This window comes from Oenanthe melanoleuca, chromosome 9, assembly GCF_029582105.1.
Source record: "Oenanthe melanoleuca isolate GR-GAL-2019-014 chromosome 9, OMel1.0, whole genome shotgun sequence".
Classification (NCBI taxonomy): domain Eukaryota; kingdom Metazoa; phylum Chordata; class Aves; order Passeriformes; family Muscicapidae; genus Oenanthe; species Oenanthe melanoleuca.
The window spans coordinates 21,324,067-21,337,177 of NC_079343.1; the positions used below are offsets into that span (position 1 = coordinate 21,324,067).

Here is a 13,111-nt window from a genome sequence, read left to right on the forward strand (position 1 = left end):
GACACCCAGAGTCCACACTCCTTCTTCCAATTCCCATGCTCATACATTACCCTTTTGGCTGCATTTCACAGGAGGAGGACGTTCAGCTGATTAATCCATCAAGAGCCCAAAACTTTTTTCCAAGCTGTTGCTTCCCACACCGGGTTCCTAGCACTGCTGTCATGGCTCTGTGCTGGCAATCCAATAAATGGATTTTGTTTTGCCTGCTCCCAGTCCACCAAGAGATCCAGATGGCTGCTAGTAACTACCCCCACTATTCAATACTCTGCAAGTCATCAAAAAAACCCTTTTCAATCCTTCCTATATATTTTCTTCCCGATGACTGATGGACATATTAAATGGCACAGGGTCAGGACATGACACTGCAAGAACCAGACATACCTGTTGGTAACAATTCTAAATTTATTGCTGCATTTAATTAGTTTGACTAAACAGGTTTTTAACCATTGCACGTGCTCTGTGATTTAAGTTCACACGCTAACATCCATGCTCACACCTTTGGCATCAAAACCCTCATCTCATAAGAAACTGACACTGAAGAGCTCAACAGGACCTCGGTAAATAAACTGATGACAAGTCACATTAAATATTTAAAATGAATTAAAAATCAATTCAATTCTTCTATGAGCCTATTATTTTACTAGGACCAACAGCACATTGACAGGCATAGTACCCTGTACTACATAACGGGGGCTAGTGAGTAGGGGGAAAAAAAAAAGTTTAAATAATAGAAGGTTAACAGCAACAAGCTGTTATTTTCCACTGAGTTAACCTGCTATTTTCCACTGAGGAACACTTTCACCTGAGCACTAGGTAGAGAAAGCTCCTTCACTCACAGAGGTGAGAGCTTTGCTGCCAAATGCAAGGGTTCCTGCTGCAGCACACTGTGCTCAGGGCTCTGGTAAAGGGCATGGAAGACAGTTATTAGATCACATATAAAAAACACAGTCCCTGCAAGGGCAAGATCTCATCTCCCCAAGAGAGGATACATCAGATATTAACTCACATACTATAGCTGATGGTTGCCAAAAACATTAGTTGCACAAGATTCAGGAATGCAACATTCTTTTCTATCAAAAGCAAGAGAAATTTATGTTTGTGATGACGTTGCTAAACCATTAGAGAAAGGAGCATTCTATTTTTCATGTGTTTCTCAGATGGGGCCATACAGTAAATCCAGCTTTCCCTTCTCTCCCATATCTTATTACTGTGATTAACGTCATCTAAGGAACGTTACATTGAACCTGGCAAGATTAGCTACATTTTAAAGATTTCCACAGCAACCAACATTCTCCATTTATTGAGCTGATTCTGTGGCCTTTAGTAGATTGCTGGCTCATGTTTACTGGTGCCAGATAGGGAGATAACAGCATTCTTCAGAATTTAATTTCACCACACAAGAATTGGAAGACTCACCACTAAAAAAGTATCATTATCCCAAATTAGCCTTACAAGAAAGGAAAAGCAGAAGCTGTGGTTCTTCTTCCAAAGTTCCCCCAGAGAAATAAAGACAAACACACAATTATACTGCAGTGTACCATGGGAAGACAAAATACCTGAGATTTTGCCATCTTATTAAGGTTGATATCTCTTGAGCAGCTGTGCCCATCAAACACACAGGAAAGCCAATCCAGAATATTTCCTTTACCTATCCTGAACCTTTTAAATGTCAGGATTACAGCCACAAGCACAACACCGCCATCCAACAGCAACAATTGTTTTTAAAGCTCTGATGCTAAACACCAGCCTGCTTGCCAGCACCACTCCTCCATGGAAGCTGCCCAAGTTGGTTAAGTACCACAGGCTGGGCAAATAAATGCCAAGTGCCAGACGGATAATAAATCAGAAAGGGCTGTGGAAATCTTCCACTGTTTCAGATGAGGCATGTTGTTACCCAGGAATTGTCTGCTTCTACTCAGGGGGCATGCTGACCCTAACAGACGGGCAAGATACCTCCATCACATCATAAACCTATGAAGTTTTTAGTGAGAGCAGCCTCAGCAGGATACCTAGGGGAGCTGACTGTTCTTCCCAAGGAAGCTGTCTGCAGACAGACTGAGACAGTATATCCAGCCCTGCAAAATCTGAACCTTTTTCAGAGCAATCAGCCTTGACCAGCATCTTGCTCTACCCAGGTTTCAAAATCATCAAAGCCACCCAGGTACTCTAGCTCCCAAGATCCTCTGAAATCCAAGTGTGGCTGGGAGATGGTATTCCACATTGGGAGGACAGTTCTTTTCCATCAGACCTGGGAATGTACTATCAAACAGCAACTCTCCCTCAAAAAAACAGGCTAGCAAGTGTATGTCCTCAAAATGCAACTGAAATTTTGCTGTTCCAAGTAAAACACAGCACTTTTTCTATTTCTATTATTGACAAAGCAAAGCATCACAAATATCAAAGTTCCACACTGCAGCCATGCAAATCTCAACTCCTAGCATGTGACAGATGCTGCAGAAAGAGTCAGCACTTCTGTCCTCAACAAAAAAGAGGTTTTAGGTCCTTTTATGACAGCAACTTCAGACAGTCTGAAAAAAGATTTTGATTACTAACTATGGATTGAAATAGAAAAACCCTAAGAGCCTTTGATCAAAATCAGAAAACAACCCAAGGGACTTGACAATTTTCTATTAAGGAAGTTTAACCAAATTTTAACACCCAATGAATCTAGAGCATTTAAGGGAAGATACCAGGAGGAAAATTGTATTAGATTAAAAACTCTAAGCATCACAATTTAAAGTGACATTTTAGGATTATTTTCTGGTTTATTGGGTTTTGTTTGGGAAGAAACTTCAGAACAGGATATTTAACAGCAATTCTCCTCACAGAGGTTAAAACTGCACAGAAGGAGGAACTGTGGGATTCTCTCATCTGCAGCTTCACCTTCCCAAATCCAAGAGTGCTGATGCCATAGAGTGAATTCAGCCTGCAGTCTAATGACTAAGTCATATTCCACAATAAAGTTCTATTCACACTCGGCTCCCTCAACTGCAAAGCCTCCACTAGTTAGGAAAAGCAGTTTCTATATGGAACTCCAGACAGGAACATATCAGCAGAACTGAGCTCCAGGGCTCAGAGGTACCTCCCTGGGACTCCACAAAACCCTCTGCTTTCCTCTAAAGCCAGAGGAATCATCACTCTGCCACTGAAAGGACATAAACAGGGACCAGTCCCTTGCTGCTTACAGCCTGCCCCAGGGCACTCAAATGGTTTTCACAGATCACTATATCTGCCTTCATTATTAGTTCTGTCAGTTTTAGGGTCTTTGCAAACCCAACCATGGCTAAGTCTGAGCTGAAGAGCTGTTAAAAAGAAGACAATGAAATGAAATTATATAAAGAGAGACGTCTGCCTTTGAGATTAGCTCAAAGAGCCTTTTGAAAAGCCTACAACAGTCTGAAGAGAGCTAATTTGTGAGGAAATGTCACTCCTGAAAAGATGATATGCCTCACTGCTATGGCAGAAGCAATTCTTGCCATCACAGCTTCACAAGCCTTGATTTAAACTGATCAAACCAGACACCTGCCTATGCAAAATAATATGACTTATAACAGCATCAAGAGAGAAATACAAGCTTTGAAGTGAGAAAATATTAATCTGATACTGTGATGTGTGAGTTCTTATACCTAAGCACTTGCCTACTGCAAAATCTTCATTTCACTTAAACAAGAGTTGTAAAATATACTCAAACTGAACAGCAGAAAAGACATGTCTGAAAAAATTGACATATTTATTTTTTCCTCTTTCTTTCCTCCCCAAGAAACTGTTTTCACATCCCTGCAAGCATTCTGGAGGGTAACCAGTTGCAGCTACACAGGAGAGTGGTTAGGGAGGCATGCAGGGGAAGAGGAGGAAAGGTGTCACTGCTGAGCAAATAACTTTCCAGTAATCTTTCCCACAGTGTGAGTTTTCCACCTGGGAAGTCAAACACAAGGATCAACATGTTCTGCTTTAGGTGTTTACACTAAACAAACAACCAGTTTTTAAAGGGTTTGTGCAACCCCATTTCCAACCAGAGCAAGAGGTCACTGGGGGTGTTTGCTTTTGAAAGCCAGGCTATTTTTATTTTATCCATGTAGGCACCTGTAATTTTCCTGGATATAAACTGCATGTCTTTGAGACTCTTCATCTGTCATCTGCTCTTCCTACGCTTCAAAAGCTCAAGGACGTGAAGCCTATTATGACAGGCTAGCACAACAAAAAGTGTTACAATGAACCATACTAAAAAAGCCCTCCCAAAAAATCAAGCTCATCAACAAGTTTTACCATAATCTGCATTAAATCTCTATGATCAGTCTTGCACGAACTCATGGAAGTTTACCAACTTTAGCACATTAAGTATTGCCACAATCTCAAAAATAACCCAGAAAAAAGCATATTACTTGCTCGTCTTGAGTCATAGGGCTTAGTTTCTAAGACAGATTTAGCGAAACAGTTATTTGATTTTCAGTTCAAGAGTTGTGATAGGCCCCAGGCTGATCTTACCCAGCTGAGAAATTGATCTTTTTTCTACTTGTTACAGAGAATTTAACATGGTGACATTCATGAGTTCCTTCAGTAGTAGGTCATAAGATCAGGCTATCAAAGTGTTTCAGCACAAATAAAATTCAGATAAAAGTTTTAACCCATTACACCGAGAAATGACATTTAAACTGTCTGGTTTTGGTTCCTTGTTCATGCTGTGTTCAGGGGTTCTTTTAATAATAATTTTACTTATGTCCCTAAGTAGGCTTTTTGCCTTTAACATCATTTTTAAGAGGCACATTCACTTCAGTACTGCAAAATATGGTCTCTTCGTTACTAATAGCAAAATTTCCTGGAGTCAACACACTCTATCAGGAATTGGCTATTACAAAGACATCTTAGCCCCTGAGTATTGGATTTACCTGGACCAAAAGCAAACCAGCAGTCCAGATTCAAAGAAGCACTGCAAAGCAAAGCATGACTGTGCCCTGAGTCAGCTCAGATCCAGTGGTCTTATTAATTTGGACTCTACACCACAAAAATTGGGCTCTTCTAGACCTGAGCTGATCCTGGAAGCAGCACAGCCACAGTCAGAGTTTAGGCCAGGGAATCAGGTCCTGCCAACACAGAGTTGGCTCCACATGAAGGCATTTGCAGATGCCACATGGCTTACTTGTAAACCAGGACAAAGCCACCCACAGGTAACCAAGGGCTGACTAACTTGGACAGAGCAGGACTGGCTCCTATTAACTCATTCTTGACTAACACATTGCATCCAATTCCACAGTAATAGTAGCAAATGGACCAAACAATTCATTAGGGTGAACTCACCTTGGACTTGACCTGGAGACAAGTGACTGTTTTTTCTGGCATTCATTGCCAGCACATCCTCACCAAACTGTTCAGTCAACAAGTGTCCAGCTGCTGTATCAGTGTTGGCAGGACATCTGCCTCGTTTCTTATGTTTCTTCCTCCACATGTCCTCCTCCTCCCTCTCATCAGAACCAGAAGATTTCTGCAGAGCCCCTCGGTGTCTCAGGCTGTTTGATGCTCTCCCACCAAGGGCATCACTCACATTTAACAAGCCAGATGCAGCTCCACGCTGATACCCATAATAGTCTTCCTCCACTTCCAAGTCTCCCTCTGGACTAACAATGGCATTTTTTTTAAGAGGACACCTGTTCAGAGCGCTTTGGGGTTTATCGTTCTCAAACCCCGGCAGGGGCTGTTCCAGGTGAGATGTTCTGACTGGTGAATAGCTGTGCATGTTTATCCCATTCCTGGCTGGGTTATCCTTCACCAGGCCCCTCCTCAGAGGCAGGTCCAGATCCAAGCTGGGGTCATTGGAGAAGCCTTCTTCCAGCTGCATCTTCTGTGCAATGTGGTTCAGGTAGGACTGGAAGCGGCCGCTGTGGTGCTTTTGCACAAGCCTGGTGTACGCGTTCTTCTGGGGGACAGCTGCCCTGCTCAGTCCCTCCTTGGCACCTTGGGCAGAACCTGGACTTCTCACATGCCCCAGCTGATCCATAGTGCAGGAAAAGGCTCAAACTCCGCAGAGTTATAAACAGACACAGAGGAAAAAAGGTTTATTTTCCTGAAACAAAGCATCAAATGTTAATTACACCAAAAGATAAAAAATGTAAAATTTTTGTAGAAAAGGAATTCTGGGTTTGTACACTTCAGTGTAAGGAAGGGGTTTCACGATGTACTCAACATCTGTCCTGCACCAAATCCCTGTCCATAACCTAGGAGTGACCACAGCCCATAAGCTGTACTTGCCCACACATCACATAAAACAGGGATTTTGTCCCGCCCCAAATACACAGGACTCCTTTAGTCTGCTCTTCCTTGACTTTGAAAAAGCCAGGAAAATCAAAGCAGCAAATGACAGACTGTACCATAAGCATCAGTTTAGTGGTTATCAGAAGCAAAATCTTGTCATGTCCAGCCTGGAGTCCTCAAAATTAACTGCATCCTTACTGAATGCTTCACTGTTGCTGTCAAAAGCAAATATTGCCTTGTCACCTCCCTCCCACAGTGACTGACACTTCTCCACTGTACAGGACAGTTCCTTCAAACACCAAGACTACCCATTTCAGCTTGTCTTTTTAGCCATGAACTCCCTCCCAGTAATAATTATCTTGCCAGAGCTCCTAATTCTTACTGACTGAGACACACTGCCTGCAGCTCCATCCAGCACCAGTTCCTGTAGATGGAAAAACATCTCCACCTTTTCTGCACAAAAACTTAAGCAGATCAAGCATCTTTCAATCCTTTTTCAGGCACCTTAGCTTTTAAGCTTTTGGAGCAAAACAATCTACTAAATAATGCTCAGCTACTTTGAAGTAAATCGTAGCTATAGACAAGACATAGCAATGATTTTTGCTGTATGTAAAATCAAAGAAGAATATAAGAATTTATTGATAATTGAGCCCAGTGCAACTGTTGGCTTTTGTGTGTTTTCAAAGAAATGTCTCTTTTTTACTCAGGATAGGTTTGAAGCTAAAGAGCTGAATTTCACCCCAGCTGGTACATGAGGAATATCAGGGCCCATGGTCATCTCTGCTATCCCAGAACCATGGGGCACTGGACTCTAAGTTCAAATAAAGGATACTACCGATTAAACCTCTCCCTTTCCCTCTCTAAGCCCAGGGATGTTGGCAGGACAGAATATAGAGATCAGCAAAAGTGAAAATTATATTTGCTTCCCGACTCCCACCATGCTTGGAATTTTTCTTTGCCCTTATTCAGCCCTCTTCTCCCTTTCACTGCACCCAGGCAGTCTCCTCCATGCACACCCTGCCTGGGAATGGGGCATTATCCAGCAGGGACCAAAGGCTGCAGAGCCAGCTCCTCCTCGGTGTGCCTGCTCCAGCCCTTTCGGGAGAAACATCACGCCTTGCACCGGGATTTACTTTAATAATTGAGCACGGATTGTGAGCAGGCCTCACAATGCAAAGCAAAAATTAAAAATCCCTGAACAAATAGGAAAAATTCTTTATGTGGTTTGCAACTCTTGTTCCTAAGATTTTCCATTGGTGCTGGCCAATAGCTAAACTCAGCTAATAGACTGACCTGCTACCGAGCTATTACAAAACACACACGGGTAGGTCTACACAAGCTTTCTCTTAATGTCACCTTCTCCTGTTGCCAATGCAACAGAGGCAGATAACGTTTATGAAAGCCAGTGAGACTACTCTCCAAACAATAGTTTGGTTCCAGGAGATAGGAATTTGTCATCTTTACTTACCAGTAAAGAACAAACATTCAAAGCTTGCCTTCACTATAATTTCTACAACTTTAATCACATAAGGAGTCAGCAACTGAAGCGCGGAAAAAGATACAAAGTCCCTACACATTACAGTTTCATTATTAGTCTTCTATGGGCAACCAGGAATTGAAATGTTCCGAAGAGAGCAGAGAGAAGGCACAGGTGGGTACAGGTATATCCACCTGCCTGGGCACAGGGATGAGGACGAGTGAAATGCCAGGATGAACACGCAGAGGGAGGAACTCGCTGAGCCGGGCCCAGGATGAAAACAGCCCCTGTTATTGTCACCCGGGCGGCTCTGAGGGTCACCACTGGCGCCCATCACACGCGCCCCAGGGTGTCCAACTCCCCAGCAGCACAGAACCCCCGCACCCCCGGCACCACAAGCAGCCCCTCGCCCGCCGCCTCTCCTGCCAGGCGCCCCCGCCCCTCGCAGCGCGGCCCGCGCCGCCAGCGCGCTCCTGCCGGGCCCGGAGCAGCGAACTGCCGGGCCCGATCACGGCGGCGCTGCCACGGGGCTGAGCGGCGCTGAGCGGCTCCGCTGTCCCTCCTGCCCGGCCCCGGCCCCGGTCCCTGTCCCGGCCCCGCTCTCGCCCCCCGCCCCGCTCACCGGCGCCGCGGCCGCTCCGCTCCGTTTGAATGTCCCAGCGCCCCGTCCGCTTCCGGGGCAGCGGCGCCTACGGGCCGCGGCGGGGCCCAGAAGGGCTCAGCGCGAAGCGGTCGCTCTCACCCGCCGCCACAGGGCGGGCGGAGGGTCCCAGGCGGGGCTCGGGTGTCCCAGCCCCGCTCCCTGCACTGTAGGGAGCTCTCCGGGGGGAACGGGAGCCTCCAGGCAGCCTTGGGCTGCTCCCGGCCAGGCACGGCGTGTGAGGGTGGGAGCCCACGGCGGGCTGAGCTGGGAGGCAGGAGGTGCTGCCGCCCGACCCGGACTGTCCCCGGCCTGACGGGTTTACCGGGATCCCTGGGGTGTTTTGGCAGCCACCTGCTTCCAGCTGGGGCCAGCGGAGCCTCCTGGGATGGGTTGCTCCAACTTCAGCCAAATTTGTGGTCAGATCAGTGAAAAAAGCACAGGTTAACTGGTCTAATGTTGTAAAGATCTGAGTCTGGTGTTGTCCCCGAGGAAACTCACAGCTTTGCAAGCACTTGTATCTCCAAAAGCCCAAAGGGGAAACTTCCTTCAACACCTTCATGGCCTCACCTGCACTGCAGAGAAGAGCAGGATCCAGGTCCTGTTCCTGTCCCTGAGCTCTTTGGGATCTTGTTCCCTGAGTTCTTTCTTTGGGGTCCTGCTCCCCGAGCTCCTTGGGATCCTGTTCCCCAAGCTCTTTCTCTGGGATCCTGTTCCCTGAGCTCTTTCTTTGGGATCCTGTTCCCTGAGCTCTTCCTGCTCCCTGGCACTGGAAGTTGGGCAGCAGGCAAAGCTGCTGTTCCCCTGCTCACCCATGCAACAGCACCGAGGAGTGACCAGCCCTTGGTGCTGAGCAGCAGTGGCCTGACCTCCTGCAGGATAAGTCAGAGCCTGTGGATCAGAGCATGAGAGCAGTCAAGAGCTGGCACTTTCATTACCTCCTCTTTCTGAGAGCAGACCTCTCACAAGGCTTTATAGCAGAGTCAGACCCAGGCTCTGGCTGACTGAGAGTATGTGGTGTGGTCACCCTTGTGTTACCTGCAGACTCAGGCTGTGTTTGCCAAAGAATTTCAACCAAAAAAAATTCTGGAGATCAATAAGCTGTACTCATGGCACCCCAGTCAATCCCATTTGAGCTGTCTGCCTGGAGAATTCCCTCAGTAGATGGAGGAGAGATCCAAAGGGACTAGAACTGATGTCTCCAGGCAGGGTTTTGATAGGGAAAGGCTCTGTTTAGTCTTCATTTTGGCAGGAACATCTGAGCAGGCATCCATGTTGGCCCTTCACTAAGGATGGGGAAGATGCCAGCCCCATGGTCCTTGTTTTTCACCCTGCATCCTGCAAATCAGTGTGCACAATGCCTGCTGTCAGTCACTGTAAAAGCCACGAGGCCACATCTGCTCAGGGTGCAGCATCACCAGGCTCCCAAGCACAAGCTGTCCCCTCAGCCATTCCCACAGCCAGCCCTGCTGAGCTTCCACAAAACCGTGGCAAGCCCAGACCACTCCAGCCCCAGTCTCGGGTGGGTAGAGGGATCTGCCCTGAGAAAGCACCAGGATTTTGCTGTGGCCCAAGGGCAGCAAGCACAGACCTGCCTGCACAGGGACACACATCCACCCCAGTGCCAGGATGCCACCAGGAAAGGCAGAGTCTCGTTTGCATGAACCATGCAGAGCCAGCAGCCTCTGCCCACGATCTGCTGGCACTGATGCCAGCTCATCAGCTGCCCCACCCTGGCAGCTCTGGCCACCTCAAGGAGCAGAGTGAGGACTCAGCTCTGCCCTGGCGTGGCTGGGAGGCAGCGAGTTGCCCCATGCTGGCCAAGAGAAAGCGAGGAGCTGTCCTCTGTCACACAGCAGCTGCTCCCACGGGACCCAAAGACAGAGGGGGAGATTGTTTCTGCTGGAGCTGGCCCCACGGGTATCATGGCCACATGGGATCACCCTGTCAGACAGAGGATGTGTGCTCCCCTGCTTCCTCCTGCTCTCCTGGCTGCTGATAAAGCAGCATCTGTTCTTTGAAGGCAGGGTGGTGGCACATCCCAGCTGTTTAGGGCTGATCCATGCCATCCATTCAGGCTGCCCTTGCTGCACAGAGGAGAGCAGGGAGCAGGAGCCTGTGGCTTGCAGTGATATCAGACATGGTGAGAAGGACACAGCTCCATGGCTGGATGCCTCTGTCACCCTCAGCTCCTGCCTCCAGCTGGGGCCCTGCTGCCCAAGGGGCCACAATCTCCAGCAGGTCAGCAGAGCGTTTCTCAGCCCTGCTCTCCTGGTGGCAGCCAGGGATTTGGAAATCTTGTCTGCTCCATGGGATAGGGCCTGTGTTTGTGCCCTCTTTTGGTCTACCTCATCACTGGCCCAGTCACATGAGAGTTACAGCAAATCCGTTTTTCCCCCCCTGTGCCCCATGGGCACACAGAAGGTTCTGAGTGGCTGGCACCAGCTCCATGCCCATCCTTCACAGCCTTTGGAAGAGGTCACATGCAAACATAACAGCAAGCTGGTGCCTCATGCAGATCTCAAACACAATCCCTCCCTGGGAAGGGCTGGACTGCTTCAGTCTCACCTTTGGCTCCATCTTCCATCCACACCATCCTTGTGGCTGCTGAACAGAAGGGAGCCATTGCCTCACTGCTGCTTCCATGACCCTCCACGGCATCTCATGGCTTTTTAGAAGGGAAAGGTCCCTGAGCAGATTTTTCCCCTGCACTCTCATTTCCTGGGGTCCTGTAGCAGCACGCCCAGCCCGGTGCCCTGGCTTGCTTTCCCACAGCACAGGATTATCTCACCATCTTCCCCCGGGCAGTAACTGGTAGCTGCTTCCCGGCTCGGAGGCTGGAACGTGTTGCGGCACCTCGGCCGAGGTGAGAGCACCACATGGCTCCTTGGCCGGGAGCTCCCCGCTTACGAAGGCTTTGGCTCCTCTGCCTGTGGTTTCAGCGAGCACTGAGGGCCCGCCCGGCACTCATTACATCAGTGCTCATCAGGAGTGGCTGGCCAAGGGGCTGGAGCCACCCCGAGATGACTCAACAGGGGGAACCCTTGGACGGAGGAGAACAGCTCCTCTGGACACTTCCATCCGCTCCCTGCAGCCCACCCAGCATGAACTGCACTGGCTGCACATGGAAATGCCACCCCTGCAACCCCAAATGTCACTTCTCACTGTATTTCAGGTTGCAGGCATGGCAGAGGGATGAGGGCAGGGGGGTGCTCTGCCTCTGCCTTCCTGCTGTTGTCTGCAGGAGAGACCCATATGGCACAAGGATGTGCTCAAAGGCAAAGCGAGGCTGTGAGTTGGCTCTGGAGCCTCTGAGCACCCTTAGAAATGTCTGGATTGCAGCAGCAGCACCCAGCATTAAACCTGAGTCTGTCTCCTTTTGACATCTCTCGGGCACTGGGAGTCATCTGGGCACTTGCCCGGAGGACATAAGCCATGCTCAGGGGAGGATAAAGGGGAGCGTCACAGATTTATTACCATGAAGCTAAAAACTATCCCTGTCCACAATAGATACCATCTGCTGTGTCACAACACGTGGTCTTGCCCCACCAGTCCGTCAGCTTCTCCAGTCTTCTCCTGAGCCCTCCATACCTCTGGTTGGGAAACATGCCACCCAAGATCAGGACTGATGGGTTACCATTGCCTTCATTGCCGGGAGCAATGTCTGCAACTCACCCCAGGCAGGGGGCAAGGTCTGGCTTGGCTTTGTTTGTCCAGCCAAGAAAGAAAGAACTAGACCCCAGCAAAGAAGGACAGACAGACAAGAAGCAGGTGAAGGAGGCAGTGGAGGAAAGAGGTGAGAAGCCAGGGTAGGAGCAGGGTTGGTGCCTTACAACTGATTTAATTGAGATCATCTGAATTTGTCTTTTGGATGCCTCTAAGTCTCTTCCTCAGTAGTTCTGAATGTTGTAATGGTCGAATCTCTTTTATAACATATCTTTCAGTTTTCAGTGCGGAAGGCCTTCCAGTGGCAGGACTGAGCTCCACAGGTCACATCAGGAAATTTGGGAAAGGAGCTGCTCTTGCACTTACTGAGCTTGTGGGCAGCAGACCCAGGGACAGAGAGGGTAAGGGCACATGGGGCAAGGGATGGGCAGTGAGTTCAAACTTCTTCTGATGCTCCCAGGGAGGTGGAAAAGATACTTTCCAGAAAGGTCCCAGGGGTAGGGACTCACCCCACATCTCTGCCCCTGCATCTCCCACTCCACACACCAGGATGAGATTGAAACAGCCCCCATGGGGACCACTTTGGAGATGGGCGATGAGTGGGGACAGCACACCGAGGCAGGGGGCAGTGCTGCAGTGGGGACCATGGGCTGAAGGGTCGGTGGGCACGTCCCAGAGCTCGGCTCAGTGCAGGCAGGGGCTGCTGCCCGCCCGTCTGGCAGGCGGGGCACGGAATGAGAGCCTCACTTATCAGTATTACCTCATGTGAAAGCTCGGTGCCTTTGTATCTCAAGCAAACACCGGCCATTATGCCCCAGCAGGCCGGCATTGTTATTCTGTCTGGTTGCTAAAGGTTAGGGCTGTGGAGCCCTGCACGTCCACAGCGGCTGCCGTGGGGTGGCAGCGGGGCCACCGTGACCCCCTGCAGCCAGCCACAGCAGCAGCCACCTCAGCTGTTCCCAGGCATGGCCAAAACCCAGCCAGGCCCTTATCATCTCCACAGGGCTGCCCCACCAGTCATGGTGCTCAAATCTTCCTCTTCCAATGCCAGCCCCCTTGCCCCAGCCAGGGTCATTCAGTGC

At 49.0% G+C, this 13,111-nt stretch overlaps 1 protein-coding gene across 2 annotated transcripts in view; it reads right to left on the reverse strand.

Annotated features, from left to right (window-relative positions):
- DIS3L2 (DIS3 like 3'-5' exoribonuclease 2) overlaps positions 1-8,420 on the reverse strand; it is a 178,185-nt gene extending 169,765 nt beyond the window's left edge. The window contains exons 1-2 of one of the 2 annotated variants that reach the window (XM_056499071.1): positions 8,346-8,420; positions 5,296-6,058 (exon numbers count right to left, since the gene is read on the reverse strand). In XM_056499071.1, coding sequence (XP_056355046.1) covers positions 5,296-5,992 — 697 coding nt within the window. In that variant the 5' untranslated portion in view covers positions 5,993-6,058; positions 8,346-8,420. The remainder of the gene's footprint in view (positions 1-5,295; positions 6,059-8,345) is intronic. The other variant, XM_056499070.1, reaches the window with a different exon arrangement.
- Positions 8,421-13,111: the final 4,691 nt, after the last annotated feature.